General features: G+C 37.8%; 1 protein-coding gene across 7 annotated transcripts in view; it reads left to right on the top strand.

The window, feature by feature from the left end:
• Positions 1-26,174, top strand: part of vps8 (VPS8 subunit of CORVET complex) — a 184,731-nt gene that overhangs the window by 51,689 nt on the left and 106,868 nt on the right. For all 7 annotated transcript variants that reach the window (XR_007897689.1, XM_051702468.1, XM_051702467.1 and 4 more), the window contains 9 exons: positions 9,478-9,597; positions 9,767-9,838; positions 15,965-16,084; positions 16,485-16,541; positions 16,660-16,742; positions 18,240-18,324; positions 18,406-18,504; positions 20,007-20,096; positions 22,973-23,019. Coding sequence is in view for 6 of the 7 variants with exons in the window: in XM_051702468.1 (XP_051558428.1) it covers positions 9,478-9,597; positions 9,767-9,838; positions 15,965-16,084; positions 16,485-16,541; positions 16,660-16,742; positions 18,240-18,324; positions 18,406-18,504; positions 20,007-20,096; positions 22,973-23,019 (773 nt within the window). In the remaining variant the exon portion in view is untranslated. The remainder of the gene's footprint in view (positions 1-9,477; positions 9,598-9,766; positions 9,839-15,964; positions 16,085-16,484; positions 16,542-16,659; positions 16,743-18,239; positions 18,325-18,405; positions 18,505-20,006; positions 20,097-22,972; positions 23,020-26,174) is intronic.

Raw genomic sequence — 26,174 nt, 5'->3', positions numbered from 1 at the left:
TTCATCTGGGAGGTGATTAAAAAATTTATTGTCTTCCCCTGGAGTCGCAAGTTCAAATCCAGGGCGTGCTGAGTGACTCCAGCCAGGTCTCCTAAGCAACCAAATTGGCCCAGTGGCTAGGGTGGGTAGAGTCACGTGGGGTAACCTCCTCGTGGTCGCTATAATGTGGTTCTTGCTCTCGGTGGGGCTCGTGGTGAGTTGTGCATGGATGTCGCGGAGAATAGCTTGAAGCCTCCACACGCGCTATGTCTCCGCGGTAACGCGCTCAACAATCCACGTGATAAGATGCGCGAATTGACGTTCTCAGATGCGGAGGCAACTGAGATTCGTCCTCCGCCACCCGGATTGTGGCGAGTCGCTACGCCACCATGAGGACTTGGAGCGCATTGGGAATTGGGCATTCCAAATTGGGGAGAAAAGGGAGAAAAAATAAATAAAAAAATCGATTGTCTGAAGAATAAATATTTTTCCCCCACGCCTATTGTAAGAAAGCTGTCATATGCACCTGTGATGGTGTGACCGGACATCAGTTGCTCCAAGTTGCGTTGCTCTGCAACCATTGTAATAAATCAAAGCTGTCTGCAGTGGAAGTGCTTGTCTGTGGCAGTATGCAGAGTAGGCTATAGTTGTTTTTTTTTATCCCGACACATAAATACTTTGTTATATAGCAGAATCTTTGGTCTGTCATCGCATGGTAGAACATACCGTTATGCTGCCCATCCCTATTCTCAGTGGCTTCTTGTTTGTTTTCTTTTTTTTGTTTTACTACATTAAAATGCTTGTCATCATCTGTTTATGTGCGTGATGTCTCTGATGTATGGCTTTAAAGGTGTGTGTCCATTTAAAAAAAGAGAGAGATTTGTCACAGTGTGTGAATGTAATGTTTTATTTGAAGTATTATCTTTTGGGCCCCAAGGGGCCATGTTCAAAGAGACACACATGCACAGAGAGACTCCTGTTCCTCTTTGATCTTGTAACGCAGTGACAAATCCACACTTTCCCCTACAGTCTCACACACACACAATGCCACTGGTCCTTCTCCATCATGCCTCCCCTCTCCTCCTCCCATTTTCAAACACAACACAGGCATCACAAAACTTAGCACCTCCAATTATTGCAAAATGACCTATCTTTATGTGTGTGTGAATAGAAGATAATGGCTAATCTTCTGGATTTGCTCTTGCAAAAACACACTCATTCTAGATGGAAAGTGTTCCACCTGGTCACCATGGCAACTAGTCAGCGCTGTACTGTACTCCATTGATAATGGGCTGAATTTTGATTTAGTTATTGTGTGGAAGGTTGGCCCATGAACACATACCTGTAGAATAAATAAGAGTGACCTGAAAGAAAAATAAAAAAATAAACTGTGCTTTTGGACATTTGAAGCCTGTATATACAGTACAGTATAATACATCATAATTGTTTTTGTAATGCATGACATTATTCCTGTGTCCGAAATTGTGTACTGTCAGAATATGTACTGTTTTTGATGAAGTATACACTTCTCAGCCTGTAAAACAGTACATTCCTTAGGTATGCATGCGAGTAATCTGAACAGATTCCGTACATCATCCAGGAATGTAGGTATTAACCCATAAACCGAATATATGACATAACAACGACTGTTAAAATAATCTGCTCTGGTTATGTTAAACAAGAACCATTTAAGCACAAGGAACAACTTTCTTGGTATACAGTAAATAGCACTTACATTTGCTAACACAGTGTGAATCTTTTTATAAATAATTGCAACCACAGTTATAATACTTACATTTTCATGGTTGCACCTTTATAGAGTATGCATTTATAACAATATGTGTGCATAAAATATGTGTGCATATAACATATAATGTAACATGAAATTAATTCAGGTTCATTTTTAGATTGATTATTTTCTTTATTGGTATGTATATGCAAGCACCACTTTTACTATTGCTCATTCCTAGGATTAAGGCAATGGTTCTCAATTTTGTTTGGTCAAGCCCCCCTTTGAAACAAGAAAAACTACCCCCACCAATAATCTGATCGAAAAATGATCAAAGTTTTGTTTTTTATTAAAAAAAAAAAAAAAAAAAAACTGCTTTTAAAAGATTAACTGCATTTTTTTCAACTTCGTGACGAAAAGAGTTTTATTTAAAAACATGCAGTGAAATGCGTTCTTTCAGTTTTCAATTTTCTGCTGAATAATGAAAAGTTACAATCTTTATTGCAACATTTCTTTAAGGAATTTATTTTTTCACTAGGACTACATTTTGTTTTATATATACTTTTTACATAAAAACATAAAGCTTTTTAATAATGCCTATATACTTGTAAAATGTTCAAAAATAATAAGTGAGAGTGCTGCAGGAGCAATGTTAATTCTATATATACAGTAACAGCTCACCCAAATATTTAAATTTCTGACATCTTTTTCTGAGTATGACTTTTTTATCCGTGAAACACCAGAATGAGGGATTGTGATTGTGTCTGTCAAGCTCCAAAATCACCATAAATGTCATCCATATCACTCGTGCACTATATTTAAATTCTTCTGAAGCCATGCGGTAGTATTGTTTGAGGAACAGACCGAAATTCAAGTCAAGTCATTTTTATTTGTATAGAGCTTTTCACAACACATTGTTTCAAAGCAGCTTTACAGAAAATCACGCATAACAGAAAATGAAACTGTAATCTCTATAAAGTTTTAGAGTCATCATTGTGAGTCCGTGTACATTGCGTTCATTCCTTTTTCATTTCGAAATAAAAAAAATAAAAAAAATCAGTTATGCTTTGTTGTTTTTTCATTTCAAAAGCAATAGGGAAAAATGGAAAAAGGGCTTGTTTTTTTTATTATTCTTTGTGTTTAAAAAAAAATAAAAAAGCAAGAAATTAGCTTATTTCTTGTGTTTATTGCTCATTGATATAAAATGATAATACAGCTTGAATATTTGATTTGCACATGTGGGTGGGTCTGAAACGCAATTGGTCAACCTGCACTGTCATCTGTCCTGCCTCAGTCAATCCCATCAGAATAAGAGTTCAACATGATACAGCTCTACTGATGGTTTGATCTCATCAGTACATTCTTCCAAATGTTAGACAGTTGCATATTTATTACGACTCTGCTCTTGCGCATAAAGCAGCCAAACAATGCATTTATCCGACAGTCCACCAACTGAACGCAGCAACATATAGCTTATAATGCCACTTCATTATGGTTCTGAGAAAGTATGCTTATAGCTAACAATTGTGTAGCCATTGCTGATTTGGCTCAATATTGCTTGCTGTAGCTTTTTATGATTTTTGTTCTCACTACAGTTTTCCGCTGACAATACGACTATTTTAAATGGTATATGCATGGACTCACTAACCATTAGCAATCGGTGTTCAAAGAATGAAACATTACTGCCCCCTACTGATCATGTTTGTTATTCACCACCTGATACCTTGTGATGCAACATGTTTTTTTTTTTGTTTTTTTTTGGTCACACATTCTCAACGGCCACATCTGTAATGTGAAAAGGAGCAAATCCATTAACCATCATATTTTACAGTTTCAGCTGCTTTTCAGTGAGCAGAAAACAACCGAGCGAGTGCACAAAGTTTAAAAACAGTATTTACCAGTAGGTTATGAACTCACTAATGGAAGTCTAGTTATTTATAATGTATAGAAATGTGCGAATTTGTGGTTATGTTTGGTCATTTGCATCACAACAGTTTTATAATAATCTATACCCTGCCTTTTAAAACCGGTATTCTGAAATTTTTGGTTGCACTGGGCAGAGAATACATGAATATTCATGAGTTTCCTTTTTCGTGTTAAAGCGACAATGAAAATATTATTGCCTGCTTGAATTACAACTTATCTAAATTATGTTTTTGGAAAGGTAATTACGTTTCAGCGTCAAACGAAGTTAAGCTTAACTGTTCATCTTTTCACAACAATTTATAGATTGTGCATGCACTAATATTTTCAGTGTCACTTTAACACGAAACTGGAAACTCATGAATATTCGTGTATGTTCCGCCCAGTGCAACCGGAAATCTCAGAAACCGAATATTTCAGAACACCGGAGCTACAGCATCTTAACGAGTTATTGCCATGTAAGTTGATAAGTTGCTGGATAAATCCATTGTCTGGATGCTTAACAAGCAACAGCAGAGTTGTAATAAATATGCAACTGTCTAATGTTTGGAAGAATGTTAATGTTCTGAATTAAAAATTCGATTAATCCATCAGTAGAGCTGTATTGTGCTGAACTCTTATTCTGATGGGTTTGATTGAGGCAGGACAGATGACAGTGCAGGTTGACCAATCACATTTCAGACCCACCCACATGTGCAAATCAAATATTCAAGTTGTGTTTTCATTTTATATCCATGCGCAATAAACATGAGAAATTAATGTATTTCTTGCTTTTTATTTTTTAACAAACCGAATTATCAAAAAAACAAGCCGTTTTTAGTTTTTTGCCTATTTCTTTTGAAATAAAAAAACAAAATTCAAAGCATAATTGATTTTTGTTGTTTTTTAATTTCAAAACAAATGAACACAACACACACAGACCATTGTGTAGTTTGATTAAATATGATTGTAAATTGTGTATAAAAATAAATAGTTAAATAATAATTGTAATTAGAACCCCAGTGAGCAAGCCGAAGGAACACAAGTGGAAAGGAACGCAAAACTCCATAAGATATTGGTTAATGGAGAAAAATAACCTTGGGAGAAACCAGGCTCACTGTGGGTTCCAGTTCCCCTCTGACTAAACAGCATGAATATAATGCCAATATTAGTTAGTTATGTACAGTGCAAGTCATTGTCATGGCTCCGGTGAGTTTGTCGGTTTGCTCTGTGTGTTTTGTTATTTTCTCTCCCTCATGCCTTGCAGGCACTGCCAGCATGCATGATCAGTGTTTCCATGGGAACATTGATTGTTCCCAGGGGAACACTGATCATGCCACTAATTAGCATGCTAGCAGCACCTGGTTCTCCACTGATTCACTCCCTACTTAAGCCCTTCATGTTCCCAGTATCTTTGCTTGATTATCGTTTGATGTGAAGTATTTACCTCACTCTCTCTGCCGTGTTGGTCCTGTCTCGTGTATCTGTTTGGTTGCCCGTCTCTGCCCGCGTGTCGGGAGTGTGGTTGCCTTCCAGTTTTCTGTACATGTGTTCTCTGCACTCACGAGTCTTCAGTGGAGGATTTTTTCGTCTCTGCCCATGTGTCGGGAGAGTAATTGCCTTCCAGTCTTCTGGGTGCTGTTCTCACTACGCTTCAACGGAGGATTCCTACGAATCTGCTCCTGACTTCCACAATGCACACACTCGCCAACAAACACACTATTCACGCATTTACCCATTGCGCAGCCTCAGCGCACATGCATCCACAAACTTGTCCCCGCTACTGCAGCCAGTGCCGGGATCCTCAGTCTTCACCAGCACAAGTGAATGTGTATTGTTAATAAATCCTTTGAACTGTTCCTCTGCTCTTGGGTCTCTTTGTCTCGCTCTCACTCTCTGACAGTCATGGTTTAAAATTTGTAAATAAGTAAGTGTTAAGGGCCAGTATTTAAACAAAGATTTTGTATGAACTGTAAGATTAATGACTAATGTCTTTTAAATTCATCCTGGATTTACTGCAGAAGTTCACATAGATGCATTGTCCTTTGCTAGTTGGTTGATGAAGGCTTTTGTTGGCAATTAATTAATAGTCTATGTATTCCATTTTAAGAGTGTAGTCCATCATTAAACCAAGGTGATGCAGGCAGAGATAAGTGAGATGCATCACAGTTCAACTGGCAGGTCATTTTGGTGAGGTTTATCCTAAGTCCAAGGTTCAGGCAGTGGCATATGAAGTATCTCATGTCTTATGGTTGGAGTTGGCATCAGTTCATCCCCTGAAGTCCATCGTAATAGTCTGAAGTGATGTCTGGCTGGCACCGGCTGCATTTAGTCATCATCACTCAGAGACGTGTAGCAGTGGAGTCCGACACCAAGCAGGAACGGGATATGAATCCCGAGGTTGAAACAGGGAAACCCATTGAATAATATTAGCGTAGATGGCATTACATTTTTTGCAGAGTTATAGATCATAATAAATGTTTCTGGCAGACCTAACTAAAGCAGCCTAATTGGGAGTTGATGGATAAATTAGGTGTATGCCTGGCTAAATAGATGAGTCTTGACTTAAACTGAGTGAGTGTGTCTGTGTCCCAAACAGTGTTAGGGCGACTAATCCATAGTTTAGGAGCCAAATAGTAAAAAAGAATCTACCTCCTTTTTTGGATTTCGATATTCTTGGAACCATTAACAGGCCAGAATTTTGCGATCGTAATGAACGTGATGGAATATAGCGTGGTAGATCACTTAAGTACTAGCTAGACTATTCAAAGCTTTGTACATAGTTAACAAAATTTTTAAATGAATATGAAATTGAACAGGTAGCCAAAGTAACAAAGATATAATGGGGCTAATATGATCATATTTCTTGGTTCTAATCAGCACTCTGGCTGCTGCATTTTGAACCAACTGAAGTGTATTTATTGAACTTGAAGGACATCCTCCCAGTAATGCATTACAATAATCTAGTCTTGAGGTCATGAATGCATTAATCAGTTTTTCGGCATCAGCAACAGAGAGCATGTGTCGTAACTTAGCAATATTTCTGAGATGGAAGAATGCTGTTCTACAAACATTGGAAATTTGATTTTCAAAGACAGATTGGTATAAAATATTACATGCATTACAAGTTCTTCACTGTAGAAGACAATGTAACAGTACGTCCATCGATATTTTGACTTGTCTCTATTTTGTCAGAATTGAATAGAGGGACATTTCTGGCCATCCAATCTTTGATTTCATTGATACACTCTGCTAATTTGGAGAATTGTGAAATTTCGTCAGGTTTCGAAGAAATATTAAGTTGGGTATCATCAGCATAACAGTGGAAACTTATTCCACGATTCCTGATAATATCTCCCAGGGGAAGCTTATATAATGAAAAAGCAGAGGTCCAAAAAACTGATCCCTGTGGCACTCCATACTTAACTTTTGTTTGATTTGACTAATTCCTCATTTACACAGACAAAGTGGTAGCGGTCTGCTAAATAGGACCTAAACCATGCTAATGCAAGTCCCTAAATGCCAACATAATTCTCAAGAGAATTACGTGATCTATCATGTCGAAGGCAGCACTAAGATCTAAAAGCACTTGAAGAAAAATAGCCACGATCAGATGATAATAGCAGGTAATTTGTAACTCTGGTAAGTGCAGTCCCAGTTTAATAATAAAAAAAAAACATCTTCACCCATTTTAATCTGGAGCACATGGAAGAAAATGTCTTTGTATACATACTGTTAGCACAGCGCAGAGTGCGCACCTGAAACCACACATTCGCTTTAAGGCCGAAACATACTCTATGCAAGTACGGAAACGCAAATTTGAGCGCTTGGCCACCTAATTGCCAACACGCGGTCTGTTTGAACATGCGTAACGTGCCTTCTTGCGCTAACGTGGTGGAAACAAATATCAATTTGTACTCAAGGAGACTATAGAGTTAGCTTCAAAAGTTTGTGCCATTAAACTGAATGTGTTATTATTCTGGTAATTTGCTATTAATTTATTGACTTTAAATTACTTGCCGTAGAAGTGGACAGTTCACACTGATCTCGCTATAGCACCCCTTGTGGCAACGTTGAGAATGCAACACGTTGTTGTGTTAAGTTATGAATTGCCATCTGACACATTTCAGAACGCAATGACACGTCAAATCAAGCTTGCATTGCAAGATGTGCCTGCGTTCACGTACTTGCGGAGAGTATGTTTCGGCCTTTAGAATTCTTTCACACTAGTACTTTTGGTGCGCACCCTGGTTTGAATAACGTCAAAGTTCAGTTCGTTTGGATGATGTGAACGCTGTTTCCGAACTCCGAGCTTGAAAAGGTGGTCTGGGGTACGGTTCATATGAACTCTGGTATGGTTCGCTGTTGATATGAATGCAATCATACCAAATGGCAGAAGTGAACCGCTTGTGATGACAAATAATTTGCATCTTTGCAGGCTCCCAATCACAATTATTATGGTATAATGCATTTGGTATGGTATATATGAATTGCATATTCAATGCATCCGTGCGAGATAAACATAAGTGTCGTTCTGTGCAGGTAAAGTTATGGTGGTAAATCCAAAGAGACTTTAATAACACAGTGAAGCTGATGCCTTCTCGAGTTGTAACCTAGTTTCTCATTTGCATAACGTTGAGCATTTCTCAACTTTTTGACACTCTCAACTGCTATCAACGCTTTCTCTGTACCACTGTTGATCCTACAATCCACCTTGCGAGTGTGACATTCAGCTCTATGATATTCTGGTCCCTTAGAAATGGCTTGGTCCCCTCCAATGTAAGTCTATCAGATTTTTTGCCAGTTTTGTTGTCCGCCAAAAATCAGCTTTCTTAGGGGTTCACATTTCTAATCCATTGTTTCTCACAGGGTTATAGACTAAACTGTTCTTAAATCTCATTTAACCACTCAACGACCCTTTCAATGCTAGAGAGCTGCCAGGGCATGTTTGTAATATGTAAAGCGAGTGTGCGGTGTCTGGTGCGAACAAAGATGTTTTCGTGCCCGATTCGAATTGGTGAACAGGTGAACTAACACTTAAATCTCAGTTTGTGAAAGTTTTTCTTGTTTCTTGGAATGCCCAATCCCCAATGCGCTCTAGGTCCACATGTTGGTTTAGTGACTCAATCCGGGTGGCGGAGGACGAATCTCAGTTGCCTCTACGTCTGGGACCATCAATCCGTGCATCTTATCATGTGGCTTTTTGAGCGCGTTACCATGGAGATGTAGCGCATGTGGAGGCTTCACGCTATTCTCCACGGCATCCACGCACAACTCACCACATGCCCCACCGAGAGCGAGAACCACACTTTATAGCGACCACGAGGAGGTTACCCCACGTGACTCTACCCTCCCAAGTAACCGGGCCAATTTGGTTGCTTAGGAGACCTGGCTGGAGTCACTCAGCATGCCCTGGATTCGAACTCATGACTCCAGGGGTGGTAGTCAGCGTCAATACTCGCTGAGCTACCCAGGTCCCATCGGGGGTGGGCTCTTTTGACAGAACACCCTAGTAACCACCTAGCAATGCCCTAGCAACCTCACAGCAACATTCAAGATTCCAGTCAGAATGCCTAAGCAACCGAAAAACAACATCCTGGCAACCAGCCACATCACCCTACCATGCAGGCAACTTTTGCATGGGCAAACACCACCATTTTCTTCAGAGAATGTTAAAATCTAGTTATTTATTATAATTGTGGGTATGTTTATTTACAAGTACATACTGATTCTTCATTATCGGTGTGCCAGATGTATTATAAGGCATTATATATGCATTATAAAGCATTAACAATACCTTTTATAAATACAGGTTTCAAGTAAAGTATTAGGATGCTTTTTATAGTGTATATTTGTGTGTTTTCTAGGTGTTTGAGTTCCTCATCTGTCTACACACAGTGGAGGCTGAACAGGAAGAGGAAGTGTATCCCTACATCCGAACTCTCCTCCACTTCGACACTCGAGAGTTCCTCAATGTCCTGGCATTGGTGTGCATCAGCTAGGACATAAATCAACACTTCTTTCTCAATAAATCAGAGTTTTACTGATGTTATGTGTTCTTGTCTCTTGGCCATCAGAATGTAGAGCTTGACTGTACATCACTTCATTTTATATCCTTTAATCAGATCTGAATTTTAAAATCTCTTCACTCTTTAGACATTTGAGGACTTCAAGAATGACAAACAGGCTCTGGAATATCAGCAAAGGATTGTGGACATTTTACTGAAGGTGACAGAAGTATTTTTCTTTCTCCTTCTTTCCTCGAAATCTCACTCACTCTCATTCTCGCTCACATACACATGCTCACCCAGCTTTTCCCCCATCTATGTAAAAAGTATTTGGCTCTGAAAATATTCTTCTCTCTGTCATTGACATGTAAATCATGTGAATGGGATCATTTTATCAGCTGGAGTGCCTGCAGCCTTCCTCCCTCTCCTCATCACAACTCATCAGAGAGTCATCTTCAGCTACTGAAATCAGCATCCACACACTCTCTCTCCTTCACCCTCTATCTTTCACTTAATCTCCTCTCTTTCTCACTCTCTCTATTTCCAACCATAATCAATTGTTTCTTTAATAAAACACAAAGAGTACTACCTTGTAACATAGTAGCCTTAAAGGAATATTCCGAGTTCAATACAAGTTAAGCTCAATCGACAGCATTTGTGGCATAATATTGATTACCATAAAAAATCATTTTGACTTGTCGCTATACTTCTTTGGGGAAAAAAAAAAGAAGCAATTATCGAGGTTACAGTGAGGCACTTACAATAGAAGTGAATGGGCCCATTTTTTTGGAGGGTTTAATGGCAGAAATGTGAAGCTTATAATTTTATTAAAGTACTTGCATTAATTCTGTTAAAACTCATGTATTATTTGATCTGTACAGTAGTTAATTTTTACAGTCATTTTAGGGTTTGTTGACATTACATTGTCATGGCAACAAAGTTGTAAAATTGGTTATAACTCTACATAGGAAATGTTAGTAAGCGATTTTATCACACTAAAATCATGTTAACACACATATTGTTTATGTCTTCTGGCTATACTTTTAAAACGGTGAGTTTTTTAATGCTTACGGATTACAAAAAAAAGTCCTGCAGGAATCCTGAAGGATTATTGTTCTCTCTGCGGGGATTTCGCTGGAATCCTGCATGACCGAACAAAAGTCCTGAAGGATAGCCCAATGACCTACAGGAGTTTAGTCTTCCAGCAGGATAAATCATATACCTGTAGGAGTCCTGTAGGTTTGTGGACTAACCTGTCCTGTAGGATTATCTAGCTTCCTACAGGAAATTAGGAGTCACACATCTGCAAGACTACATTTTTACACACACACACACACATAATATATACAGTATATACACACACATACTGTACATATACTGTAAATATATTATTATTAGCCTATTTTTATTATTAGTATTAATGGAATACAATGTTTCAGTAATTAGTTTTTCACTAAACTTGATATCACTTATAAATGTCAATATCGTGCATGTTTTGAGAATTATTATTCACCATCAGACGTGCAGACGGAATTTGATTCCACCATTCACAGCACATGCCATAGGCAGGCGATCGCACATTTACAGCTCGCGCCTGAGAGGTGTGCGTGACTCCAGGTTCACACATCCTCTGTGAGCGAGGTGTGAGCGCTGCTTTTTTGTTTCGGTGCCCATATTAACAGATGACACCATTTACACTGCAAGCGTGAGTTGCGAGGTGAAGCATCCCAGAAGCGCTCCAGACGCGGCGGTGAGAGGATAGTTTCGGCGTTGAGCCTATTTTTGCCGCGTGGCTTATGCTGAGCTCAGCGGCTCTGGGTGCAGTGCAACACTAAAATAATCAGGAGATTATTGAAAAGACACAAAAGCAAATCAAATTTATTCAAACCGAACCTATAGTACACTACATTTTATACGTCTGCATGCAAGTAAACTCAATAAAATAAATAATCAATAAACTGCCAGACCTTTTGCCATTCTGTGTATATAGGTGTACACTTTATACACAACATTAACCAATCACAACCAAGTGTGCTGATAAAGATGAAGTGCACTTGACTCCCCGCTGTTGTTCTTGAAGTAGCAATAACCTCAGCTTATTACAGCCTTCTACTGAAAAAATTTGGCATAGATAACTTTATTTCCTGCGCAGAGGCACTGCTGTTTCTTGCAGAAGAAACGTGGCCACTGTGAATGTCCAACGTGACCGACCCGCTCACACGCCGCTCACGCTCACGGAGGATGTGTGAACCCGACGTGACGCATCTGCGTGAATCAAACTGAAGAAGGGAACCGTTATTCCTGCGTCAAGACGAGAGTGCTAAAGAGGTGAGTTCAGATGATTTCTTCTTAAATCATTCTAAAAATGCTAAAATGTGTTAAAACTGTTGAATAATGTAGTTGTGAACATGAATTACAATGAACTGACAGAAACTGAACATTTCTTGTAGGTAAATGATAATGGCCATTCAAACTGAAACAACATATTTATTTATTTATTGCCAACTGATAAATACTTTTGTAAAATAATTGTTACGTTAAATAGAATAAATAAAAAGTATTGTTTCTAATTTTTTAAGAGTAGCAATTCCGTGTTTCTTTACAGGTAAGGATTGGTGGACATTAATAGGCCTACTTTAAAAAAAAAAAAAAAAAAAAGGGGGGAAGATATCATGAATGTAATATGACAACGAAAACTCTACAACTCTTCTTTCAAAGCTGTGAACAGAGAATAAGAACTGGCTACTGCACATAAATCAACACACTTCATTAAAAGAGAGCAAGTTATACCAGATTTTAAGGATTAACTTCTTATTCTATTAGATTATATCAATAAAATATTTTATTCACAAATGTTCATTTTTATTTACACGTACATACTTTCACCTCGTCTTAGATGGAAGAACCACAGAAAGATGTAAGCTTCAAATCAAGAAGAAATCAACATAAATCAAATAATTCAATGACTTGAGAGAAGTCAAGGTGCTGAGAGATGAGAATTATTCCATAGAGGTATTTAGACATATGATTCACTCTTGAATGTCCATTTTAGTTGGTTGTTGATTAGCCTACAGAGTTTTATTGCAAAACTTTACAGTATTTATGTAGACATTATTAATAGATCATAGGTGTCTTGTAAGAGTGTTACTGCTGCTTCATCCTGTCTGCCAGTTTTAGCTTCTAAACCTGCCTCTGAATCTGCAAATCAATCACCCAGCCACCTTCAAGTCCCCTCTACTGGATCATGTCAGAACCTGGTTGTTAAATATCCTTTGTAAGATATTACAATCAGCTTATGGTTATAATTCATCTTGTTTCAAGTTTTCGGATATACAGTACCTACAAGACAAGATTCTCCCTTAAAACAGATCCTTAAAAATAACTTGCCTATAAATAACCACATCAATAACCAAACATAAAACTGCTGTTACAATCTGTATATATATTTTGCCCAATATCATATTTTGACAAGGCATGTCATCTACTAGAAATTTAGGAGATAAATTTCAAAGGCACAGCATGCTTCATGAAACTTGTCTCTGTTGTTTGATAAATGTTGTTGTTTTAACAGGTATTGTGCAGGCTGAAATCCACAGAAAACTGAACGTCACAAGAGAACTCCCAGACGTGGATATTTATGGCCAACCATGATTAACTCGCATTGTCTGTTTTTGGGTGAAACATGCTGGACACACGTTGCCTATCAGTTAAAACTGCACAGTAAAAAAGTGTTTTTTCAGGTTACCTTTAAATGTGCTTAATGTGGTAAAAAAAAAATGTCAACTAAAAAAAATATTTAATTGAATCAACTTGAATACATTAGGTTACACAGACAAAACTAGTTTTTAGTACTAAATCAAGTAGATATAGCTCTTTAAGGTAACAATAGCAGGCTAGCACTCTTTAAAGAGAAAGTGGAACTTATTATATAAGGATAAAAAGTGTTCAAGGTCTTTATTAAAATGTTTTTGTTTTTGTTTTTTTAATACCAAGTGTCTCTTGTTCCTACTGCTTTACTCTCCCTCTGAAGTTATGTTGCTGTAATTTTTGTTTTATTTTTGAATTTCAGACACTGTTCAGAATCAATTTCCAGCAACTTACTAGAAGTTTCTAAGTGCTTCATTACTGGAAAGACTGAATGATGAGCACAAGATGCAATTACGGTTTGACTGGTTACATATTTATACAATGTAAAAAAAAGAAAAAGAAAAAAAAAGGTTTTGTTGGTGAAACCTAATGTAGTCAGGTTGATTCAGTCATGTTAAATATATATATATATATATATATATTTTTTTTTTTTTTTTTTTTTTTTTTTTTTTTTGAATCAAACCAGTAAATTTAGATTTTACCACACAAAGCACATTTTTTAAGGTTACCTTACAATTTTTTTTTACAGTGAGCATGTATTAAATATTGCTCATAAGGAAGCAGAGGGACATTGCAACTTGTGCATAAAAGTAAAGTCAGATAAATTCACCACCACACTAAAAACATATGTATATCAAAATAATATGCTTTATCTGGTCCAGGCTTTAACTTAACATTTTCTCTTATTTTCCCTCTACAGACTCAAGAGTTTCTGCAGAGTGTTTGTGAAAAGTTCTGTCCAGTATTGTTCTTGAGCATTTTTAGAACTGTTAATAAATAATGAATCATTTTCTCAGTTTTTTATTTTTTATTGATTTTATTATTTTGATATAGTAGCCAGCAGTCTGCTTCCTGGAATGTTTAAATTCTACAGGAGCCCCAGAACATCCCTTTAGTAGTCCCACCACATGTCAACATGTGATAATCCAGTAGGATTCATGTTACATTGTTGAGTTGTACACTATAGAACTGTAGGTTTCCTGTAGGAGCCCAGCAGGAGTCCAGTTGGATTCCTGTAGGCATCCTGAATAACACTTTTGCAATGGATCCTGTGTAACACTTATGCTGAAGGTTTCCTATAGGAGTCCAATAGGAATCCTGCAGTAATCCTGTATAATACTTTTGCTATAGGTGTTGTAGGAGTCCAGTAGGAATCCTGCAGGGATCCTGTATAATGCTTTTGCTATACTGTAGGTGTCCTGTAGGAGTCATGCAGGATTCCTGTAGGAGTCCTACAGGAAAATGATCATGAAAATCCTGTGGAATTCTGCAGGACTCCTGCAGGAATGCAGGCGTAGGTCCTGCAGAATTTTTCCTTCAGGACTCCTGCAGGATTTTTTTTTATTTTTGTAGTAATCAATGTTATGTCACAAATGGTGTCGATTGAGCTTAACTTATTGGTACTTTTGGTATTGAATCCGGAATATTCCTTTAATACAATAACATTTTCTCCTAAATATGATGTGTAATTTGATTTTTTAAACACCTATTCCAATTTAATATGCAGAGACAGCTATAAGTCTCAAAGGTTGATTCCCCCAAAAACTATAAATACTATTGAAAAATGAAATGAAATAATGAAATGATTGCTCTGTTTGTTTGAGCAGCCCGATCAGCTTGACACAGCAACATTCCATTTGGAAAAGTGGTGCAGAAATTGCACACTTCACCTTGAATGACCACATTGAAAGTTTTTGTGTTTTTTAGTCCATGGGCCCTATTTTAAGAGCACTAATCTGTGCTATAAATCGTACACGCAAAGTCAGTGGGCATGGTCATGAAGTTATGGTATTTTCATGCAAGCGTGCACTATGTCTAGGTGCAAGTGGGTTTGGCGAAATTGCGCACACAAAGTGCTAATGGGCTGGGTCAAGTGCAATTTAATTCTGAGGTTCTTCCTTGGTTATTGTACTGTCTGAGTCCTTTTATTTATTTAATTTCCAGTCAAGCACAAGCAATATAACAAAGACATTCATAAGAAGTTTGTAGTGTAAATAGACTGTATGCAATGAATTAAAAGAATAGAAAATTGGTCTTACGTTCTTTAGTGCATTAACTGCGTCCTTGTTGAATGTCAGACATATTTCTGTGACAGTGACATACTCCTTTTATACGCATAGAAAATTTGATTCTCGTCAGAATTTACGCTACGTTAATTTATAGAGAATGTAAGTATTTTTAATAATTCTCATCTACTGACACTACTAAAATAGCAAATTGCACTTTGCCCCAATTCATTAACATACAATACACACGCAGTTTGCGTGCATATACCCACAGATAGCGCAGACCCTCCCATCCACGCCCACTTACGCTTTGCACTGGCACAATATTGCAGTTACAATTAGTACCCTCACGAAAATCGAATAAGACGTTTTTTGTCAGTTAAAATGTTCTCTAGAATGAGAATGTCCCTCACTCTAATATCAACTGCTTCAAATTTGCTGTATGTGTGTATGTGTTTTCCTGGACTGTCCAGGTCATGGTGGACAATTCTGACTTCACACCGTCTCAGGTCGGCTGTCTTTTTACCTTCCTGGCACGCCAGCTCGCTAAACCTGATAACACCCTCTTTGTTAACCGGAAGCTGTTTGACCAGGTGACGTGTCTCTCTACTTTTCCTCAGTCCATTTTTCAGTGTGTTTTTCCATTTGCAGCCTGCTGGTGTTTTTTCAAACTGAGCTATAATGGTAATGGCAAGAGAGACTTTAAAGAAGGTGTTAGTTTGGTGAAGACAATTAGCAGCTTCTGTAAAAATAGCTCTCTCACATTAGAAGCGATATGCTTGTTTTTCAACATGTTAAAAAGTTCAGGATTTTGCACTCTTCTTTGGGCCTGTTCTACTTTAGACTACATAAATCAGGAAAGTTTTTCTGCTATCATCAGGAAAGCTGACATTTATGATTTTTTTTTTTTTTTTTTTATTTACTTGAATTATTCTTACATTCATGCTCTAAGAGATGTTTTTAGATTTTATTTTTTTTTTTTTTTTTTTTTAGGTTCTGGAGTTCCTGTGTAGTCCAGATGATGACTCTAGACATACAGAAAGACAGCAGGTAGAAACACAACATACAATTTAAAATTCTATTGAATTTGACTCAAGAGTAGTAAAACATTGTTTGTTAGGTCATTTGATCATACAGTAATGTGATGCCGTGATATTGGTCATGTCAGGTACTTCTGGAGCTGCTGCAGGTTGGGGGTGTGGTCCAGTTTGATGAGGGGCGTCTCCTCGACCTTGCAGAGAAGGCGGAGTTGTAAGAAATCTTTCAATCAGAAAGCAGACTAGTTTTGCTTCATCTACCTAACACATGCATCTTAAACTCTGAAGATGGCCATTTACAACATAGCAGTACCATGTAGACTGAAGTCTTTCATTTGACATCATAATCAAAACAAAAGAAACAAGAACAATAAACTTCTGCACCATAAACTGACCCTTCTTAGATCCTTACAAATCATAATTTATAAGGTTCCAACATATGGTTTGAGGAGAATGATATTGTTTAATCCTCTAGAAATGTGGTGAATAATTGTGATTTTCTCACATTCAAATTTTTTAAGATTCTGTAAAATAACTAAATGCAGTTAATTAAGTTACTGTTTTTAAATTACAGTTATAAGAAGGGCTGAACAATTAATCAAAATAAAATTTAAATTGTGATATGCCAGTGTGTTTTATCAACCCACGAGGGCAGTGATTGAATTAAATAAATAGTCTGAATGCGCTTCCCGCTGTGCTTATTTGTGCAGCTGTTTTGTCTGTAGTGTGTTGTGCTCCCTTAAATACATGTAAATGGGGTCAGTGTATTACATGTGCTTTCCATGGTTTCAGAGCGGTTCTGTGCTCGATACACACAAATTCTATCTATCTGGCGCTCTTAGTGATAGATGTGCTCTGAGTTCTTTTCAGTGTGCTAATGTGTGCTCAGAGCATTATATTTCTAATTAATTTAAAGTGCTCCAGATTCACTTTAATTGCAAATTTGCATAATTTTACATATGTTTGGCTGCTACAATTTACTATACAAATCTAAAATAAAAATCCCCATGACACAGGGTTTTTATGGACAGAATGATAGATGAGATCATTTCTACTGCATTAAAAGGCTGTTGTTATCTCAACTTCAAACAGCGGAAACTTCTGTTCCTTCAGTTCTCCGGCAAAATAAAAGCTTCCGCCAAAATGAAGGCTTGAGGGTTTAACCGAACTGCATAGCAATGCCACCAGCAAGTTAAGATATTATTAAAGGAATAAATTACTATTGAGTAATATTATTATTATTATGCAATAATATATTATTCAATTTGACTGGGTTTCAAAAAGGTAATGATGAAAAGTGTGAGCTGACCCTTTCAAAAAAATCTGTAAAAAAAAAAAAAAAAAAAAATTAAAGTTCAGTATGTAATATAGTAACCCAGAAATCACTTTATTTTCTGTGTAAATCTGCAGCTCTGTCACAGAAAAGTTGTGGTCAGTGTGTAAGCTCATCACGAACCACTTTTGTGAGATTCAACCGCATATCACATGACAGTTACCAGAAAAAAAAACCAAGAGTATGTGATCCACGCTAAGATAGACCTCAAAAGTTACGGTAAAATCAATGATTGAGCTAATGACTGCAATTTAATGCACAGCATCGATTCCTTCAAGGAGAAGACATTGAAGATCTAATTGTTATACTGAAACTCAGAGCCTTTTGTTGTTATTACTGCTAATTAGTCAATGTTCTATCTTTTTCTCACTCTTTCAGTTATCAAATCTGCGAGTTTATGTATGACAAAAAGCACCATTTTGACAAAATCGTCGATTGCTACCTCAAAGACCCTTTGAGAAAGGTACTTCTCAATCCCTCCATTTTCAATCTTTCTTTCCTGTCACTCCTTATTCTCATGCTAAATCTTTATCACTTTCTCCAGGAGGAGCTCTTCAACTACATCCATAATATCCTGTCCATGCCGGGCTACAGCCCAGAGGAGAAACAGTGTGTTTGGGTCAAAACCCTTCAACACGTCAAGGTGAGTGAAACAAGGCTTTAAATTATTCTTTCCCCTGAGCACACTCCAGGTAGAAAGAGCTCAAGATTCAGAAAGCTCATTTCAGGCCCTAATCTCATCTTGTTCAGTCAGTGGTCTTTGTCCAAATGACTTTCTCAGATTGTTAAAAGCTCATGGGCATATTCACTTAACAATTGCAGCATATTTGTGCACGGTACTGAGCATAAACAAACTGGGTCTTGTTTACTAACCACCCACAATCCAATCCAATGTGCTGAAATAGTGCCAAGCATTGTCATTCTTTTCAGCACAAACACGCTTCTGTTCTATGTACATTAAGCTTATTATAGATTCACTGTATTTGCAAAACTCTGTGCCTAGCATTTTCTGGTGTAATTAAAGAAGTAGTCCATCCAAAAATTTAATAATTTACGCACCCTCATGTCATACCCAAACACTTTCTTTGTTCTGTGGAACACCAAAGAAGATATTTTTAAGAATGGTGCAATCACTGATTTCTATACAATAGCAGTTTATAATGCCTCTTTTTAAAGCTAAAAAAAGCATCCAAAAGTGTCAAGTAGTCCATGCGACTGGCGTCACATTCCAAGTCTTCTGAAGGCATATGGTCACTTTGTATGAAGACCAGACCGAAATTAAAGTTGTTTTTCTCTCTTAAATCGAATCAAATCATTGTCAACTCATGAAAAAAGCGGCCAAATCAAACATGACGTGTCAATTATATCAAACCTTATTGGTTCTTGTGCCATGACATCATAACGTTTGGTCACGAGACACACAATAACCAATGAGGTTACATGTTATTGACAAGCTGCCACATTGAATTTGTGCCATATTGGATTTGTGACATTATTTAAAATATATAATTTTGTGTTCTGCAGAAGAAAGTCATATGGGTTTGGAACAACAGGAGGGTGAGAAAATAATTGCAGAATTTCCATATATGGGTTAAATTAATCGCATATTAGGCCATTATATTAAAGGAATAACATTGCATATTAACATATTACCACCAGAGGATGGCAGAAAGATGTTTGTGTACATTTCTATTGATCATGGCAGCAATTATCATCAAATGATGATCAAATGAAGCAGAAGAGCACTATAACCAGGCATTTCTCCTGAAGCATGGTGTAGTCAAGTTTACATTTGACCTTCCAAAGAGCTGAATCAGGTACCTGGATCGTAGTGGATGAGTAGTGTTATACTAGTCCCTAGTACAACCTAGCACTCAGAACCAACCCGTGTTCAGCACTAATATTTTGGTTTGGGCTGTTTACTGATTTGCATAATTCCTTTAGTGAATCAGGTGCTTAAGCAACACAGACTGTATGTGGCAATAAACAATGCTATCTGTGGTCGCAGTTCATACTTATTGAATTCCCCTCACACGATATGACTGCTTTCAGTTTACATTAAATATAAATACTACAAGAGTGAAATCTGATTGACTGATTTTGACTGAGGTCTGATTGGTTTTTATCATGGTTGCTCTGTTGCAGGATCTTGTCAGCATCAACTCATCTAAGGCAGCAGAGTTGGTAGCAGTGCACTTTGCAGACGAGGTGCAGTCTATCATCGCAACTCTGCAGGTACGAGTCCTTTTGTCTCTTTGGCCTCGCAGTATGTCGACAGTCTTTATTTTGACTTTATGTCTGTTTTCAAAAGTTCCACTGTTCCATTGGAGCCGTGGCCTAGCAGTTAGCACACACATTTCAGACATGTTGAGTAGTAATGCTCAAGCAGGAGATGAATATTTGAATCCAGCTTCTGTTTTTCCCCAAATCCATTCCCCTCTGTCAAAAATGTTGCTACATTCAGTTGCATTCCCTCAGAACAATTACCACATTAGCAGAAAAGAGAGACAGAGAGACATAATAGCATGGACACTCTCACGTACACACTTCTGCTCACACACTTTATCTAATGACAGTCTAGATTGTAAAGGAAGCAAAGGAAGCCTCACTAAAAGACCCTGTCAGCACTGTATTACATGTGTTTTGTTCCTCTTTTGTGTGTATATGTGTGTGTGCGTTGTCTCTCAGCTCCTATTCACACATTTTAAGATTGTGTCAGTGAATGTCTGGGAGAGGGGAGGGCCCCCCTCCCCGAGGCAGGCATGTGTGTATGGCTATCAGTAAATAGATTAGGTTCTATCTGCAGTGCTGTGTGTAATTTGGTTTGCATTATCTCTCACGCACTGTCAGAAAGGTGCTAATTGAAAAGCATGTGCAAAAACATGCGGCGATGAAAAGAAGATAGAGAGAACGAGGGAAAATAAATGTGTGTCAGAGTTTTTTTTTTTTTAACAGAGTAGTGAGAATAAGTGCTGTTTTCATGTTTTTAGTTCATTAAAGCATGTAGCATATTGATGATGATAATGACAAGAAGAATAATGATCAAACTGATGAAGATATTAAGTGACTTACAACAGGTCCTAACTGTGCTCAGTGTTATTTGTCTTATTTAAATGACATTTCAGCTGAAAGTTACAGTGGGGTTTAAAAGTCTTTTTGTCATTTTTTTTTTCATCATAATAATATGAGTGAAAAGTTGAATTTAAAGATTCACATGAATTTCAGAATTTCTTATTATTTCGTATGTCACAGTACACTTGAGCTTGCATTAATTAATTAATTAATTAATTAATTAATTAATTTTCTCCCAATTTGGAATGGCCAATTCCCAATGTGTTTTTAAGTCCTCGTGGTCGCGTAGTGATTCGCCTCAATTTGGGTGGCGGAGGACGAATCTCTGTTGCCTCCGCTTCTGATACCGTCAACCCTTATCACGTGGCTTGTTGAGCGCATTGCCACGGAGACATAGCGCATGTGGAGGCTTCACGCCATCCACCGCGGCATCAACGCTCAACTCACCATGCGCCCCACCAAGAACGAACCACATTATAGCGACCACGAGGAGGTTATCTCCATGTGACTCTACCCTCCCTAGCAACCGGGCCAATTTGGTTGCTTAGGAGACCTGGCTGGAGTCACTCAGCACGCCCTGGGATTCGAACTAGCGAACTAGTGAACTCCAGGGGTGGTAGTCAGCGTCTTTTACCAAGAGCATCTTGTTTATTGCAATGAAAGCAAGGAAATCTGACCTTTCGTACACATTTTGTTTATTTGATTAGTGACTTAGAAATAGTATAGAATCTTGGATAGTTTACCCAAAAATGAAAATTCTCTCATCATTTACTCACCCTCATGCTATCCCAGATGTGTATGACTTTCTTTCTACTGCTGAACACAAATTAAGATTTTTAGAAGAATATCTCAGCTCTGTAGGTCCTTTCAATGCAAGTGAATTGTGGCCAGAAATATGAAGGTTCAAAAGCAGCATAAAAGTAATCCATAAGACTACAGTGGTTGAATTAATATCTTTAAAAGCGGTATGACAGGTGTGGTTAAGAAACCGATCAATACGTCCTTTTTTAGGATAAATCTCTACTTTCACTTTCACATCTGAAAGTCACGTGGCGCTTGTTTAGTTTCACTTTCACATCTGAAAAGGACTTAAATATCTGTTTCTCACCTACACCTATCATATCGCTTTTGAAGATATGGATTTAAAGGAATAGTTCACCCAAAAATGAAATTGATCATTTACTCACCCTCAGGCCATCCAAGATGTATCTGAGTTTCTTTCTTTATTAAAACAGAATTTAAGACTTTTTCATTTCAGGCCTCCTCCTCTAAAAAATGCAAGTGCATCTTGTATATAAGTATTGTTTTGTTTCTAAAAATGATCAACCGTTTGGGTACAGAAGACCTTTATTTGTCGACTGGAGTCATGTGGATTATTTTGATGCACCCTAAATATGCATTTTGGACCGTTAAAAAATGGAGGAGATTCACTTGCATTGTTTAGAGGAGGAGGCCTGAAATGAAATCCTGAAAGTCTTAAATTCTATTTTGATGAAGAAAGAAACTCGGATACATCTTGGATGGCCTGAGGGTGAGTAAATTATCAGCAAATTTTCATTTTTGAGTGAACTATTCCTTTAACCACTGGAGTCTTATGGATTACTTTTATGCTGCTTTTATCTGCTTTTTGGACCTTCAGATTTCTGGCCACCATTCACTTGCATTGTATCACTACAGAGTTGAGATATTCTTCTGTAGAAGAAAAAAAAATCATTCACATCTGGGATGGCATGAGGGCGAGTAAATGATGAAAGAATTTAAATTTTTTCTTATTGATTTCCCATCACAACTTTTCTTAAAATGTTCAAAATCCTAAAACTTCCTGTTTATTTGCAGGTTTAAATTAGATTTTCAATCCCAGATTTTCAAGGTGGTCCAGTTTTGCTCTTTGTACAGTAATAAACCGTCTTGTATGGTTTTGAAGCCCTTTCACAAGAATTACATTAATACCAAGGCACAAAGGTTGTAATTCCACATGACGCAATCTGTTTGAAAGTAAAGTGAATCATATTTTGATGTTGAACTATCTGTGTCTGCAGGATGACTATTTGATATTCCAGTTTCTGAAGTGCCTCCTGGACCCCAGGTAATAATACTGCAGCAGCACCCCTATCATACAGTACATTCTCTTTCTCTTAGGTAGGTTTTGTTTTATTTTATGTATATGATACCTGTACTGTGCAATGGCATGCATCACAGGCACCATTTACACCTTGCATTAACATGCGTTTTCGGAAATTGGATTGCTATCGGATAGCGTTTGACCACGTTAAATGACAGGCGTAAATGCACCCAAGACGCATTGTGATCGAATCATTATCGGAAATGTGCATGAAATTTCAAGGAGATCAGCAGTTACAGAAACACTCAAACCAGCCCATCTGGCACCAACAATCATGCCACGGTCGAAATCACTGAGATCATCATTTTTCCCCTTTCTAATGGTCGATGTGAACATTAACTGAAGCGCCTGATCCATATCTGCTTATGGTAAGGTTAGAATTTTAGTATATTTGGGAAAAACAGTGCATCAGTATTTTCATGCTCTTTTTTGTTGTTGTTTTTTTATATTGCTGTGCTATATCAACAAGCAGTAACGCTGTCATAGTGAGTGATGTATGTAGTCATAAAATCAGAGTGCCTTTTCTCAAAATCAGATCGCACGTGGTCACAGGAGATGCATTTGAGACGCAAGTAAATACAAGGTGTAAACAGTAATGTGTCTTGGGTGACCACTTGTGACCAGATCAACCAAGACTGATGTTAATATCTGGTGTAAACAGCGTACTTTTGTTCACATAATATTTATTTAAAGCTTAACCTTTTATAGGGTCGATCCTCTTTGAGATCACACATAGTGCATTTAGGTGCAAGTGTGTTTGTACTTGTACTCATGAACCACTTATTGTAAAAACTTCAACAGAGTGACTGTTTGCACCCAGGTGTAAATAGCATCTGCCACACAGTGCTGCTATTTGCACCTCAGTGGTCTGGTTGAACCATAGAAATTTACAACTAAGTACGCAGTTTTGTGTCACTGCAGTGGCATAGAGAGTAAAGATGGTATGAATACACTGTTATGCGCGAGTGACCCGGGGTTTGAATCCACTTTTGTCCCACACTTATGCCCATTCTGTTTCCTCTTTCCAGTCTTAAATATTTCCTTGAAATATTTCCTTTAATATTTCCTTTAACCCTAACCCTAAATTAACATAAATGTTGATTTCCTCACAGTGTCAGTGGTTGGTGGGCTCAAAGATGGGTTTGACAGTTGCAACCACCCAGAATTCCCAAGCAACCACATTGCTACTCACTAAAAACAACTATAACAACATCCTGGTAACCACCCATAACAGCTTAGCATTGTGGTGGCAAATTTTGCGTGGCAAGCACCACTTACATTTTCTGCAGAAAATGTAAAAACCTAGATTTGTAATTTTACACACAGACCTTGACCCCAATCTAAAGTTGCTTTAGTTTCAGAAACACACTCACACACATCAGTGCTTACTCGTTCCTCTGGCATGTCACAGCCTCAGAGCTATTATGCTGTTTTTGCTGCAGCTGACCTACGGTGCCCCCTTCAGAGTACATGTGGCACCTCCGGGGCAAAACTTATTTGTAGAAGAACATCTGTATTTACTGCGTCCTCCCCATGTGGCTGCTGTCTGCTCTCAGGCCAGACCTCAGTGGCTGTTTTTCAATGTGCATTCTTTTGTGTTCTTACGTTCTTGTGGACTTGTTCTACGTCGTCATCCACTGCCAAAGTTCAATTCCATTCCTCAAGAACGCAAGTACCGAGAAAGCAGGAAATGACCCGGATGTGTCCTTGCAATCGAGGATGCATCAGATGGTGACTTGAGGGCAAGAACTCAGTACTACGGGGGCAGACGAAGGACAATTATCGTTTTGTTTCGTTTTTTCCTCAAGAGTTTCCCACTTTAAGCTCGCGAAATTCTGATGGCTCGTGAGAGTCGTGTACACTCCATCAACATTTGTTGTTTTTTTTGGCATCATTTTAATACAGTTATAAACATGGAGAAAACAACTGTTTACAGACTTTCTTCTTTTAACATGTCACTAGTCCTGCAAAACCCCACTGGTTTGATGATATTAATGCTGTCACTGGTGTGATAATGCCAGTAGTTCTCTCGCTGGTTTCAAATGTGCTGTGATGGTTAATTGCACAACAGGAAAATCACAGCACATCTCAAAGCTCAAAATAGATGTGTTGTACGTTCTCCTGTCCTTCCAAGTTCATTCTTCCAAGGGAGCTTGGCAAGACTGGTCTTCATAAGAACACAAGTCTGTTCTCTGTGTTCTTAGAATTGAGAAACACCCAGTCTGTGTGTTTCTCCTCACATGCTGCCTGTCCTGAGAAACCTCCCATCTCCATTTGTCACACAGCCTCTTCATAGACAACAGAGAGGAGTTCATTTAGGGTTGTTTGTATAAATAAAGACCTCCGTCCTAGTCCTCTTGTGGTGTAATCAGTCAGGTGTGATGTGGACAGACTACACTATAAAAAAATTAGAATCTGTGACACCTTCTGGCAAAAGCCTTATATGGAACACTTACTCCATGCTACCGATATCTAGAGCCCCCTCAAACACTGATTTGTTATTGGCATTTCTTATTTTTAATGATAACTGATATGATGGCCAGTATAGAGCACAACATTCTGGTTCTGGAAGTGAAAATGCCTTTTGTCCATAGGGGAATTGATTTTTAATGATAATTTCTTGATAACCTTGAACAAACAGACCCAGCTTGAGCACCGTGAGGTTGTTAATCAATGGTATATGCTTCTGTATAGGCAAATCCACATTATTTCAACGTAATAATTTTTTTTTTAAAAATCATATGTTATAACGTGATTTGTGCTGATAAACTACACTACCCATAATCCTGCATAGAAGGATCTACCAATCAGTGAATCGTGGCAAACAAAGAACAGCAAAATAGCTGAGCAGCGACCACCCACTTCCATGACGCACTATGAATGACGTAATAAAATCTGCCTCTTTATGCTCTCAAACGTCTTATATTTTTATGTGTACCTGTATATTTTTCAGTAAACTTACAGTAAACCATACTGTACTTCTGATTAACAATTGCAAATCAATAGTTTTATATTTTTCCATAATTTTTTATTTAATTTTGATTAAATCATTCGCAATGTGCCATGGGATTTTCATGGGGTAGTTTTTAAATGTTTAGTAAACAGTCTTGTACTTTTGT

This window comes from Myxocyprinus asiaticus, chromosome 7, assembly GCF_019703515.2.
Source record: "Myxocyprinus asiaticus isolate MX2 ecotype Aquarium Trade chromosome 7, UBuf_Myxa_2, whole genome shotgun sequence".
Lineage (NCBI taxonomy): Eukaryota > Metazoa > Chordata > Actinopteri > Cypriniformes > Catostomidae > Myxocyprinus > Myxocyprinus asiaticus.
This window is presented reverse-complemented; position numbering and strand designations above follow the sequence as displayed.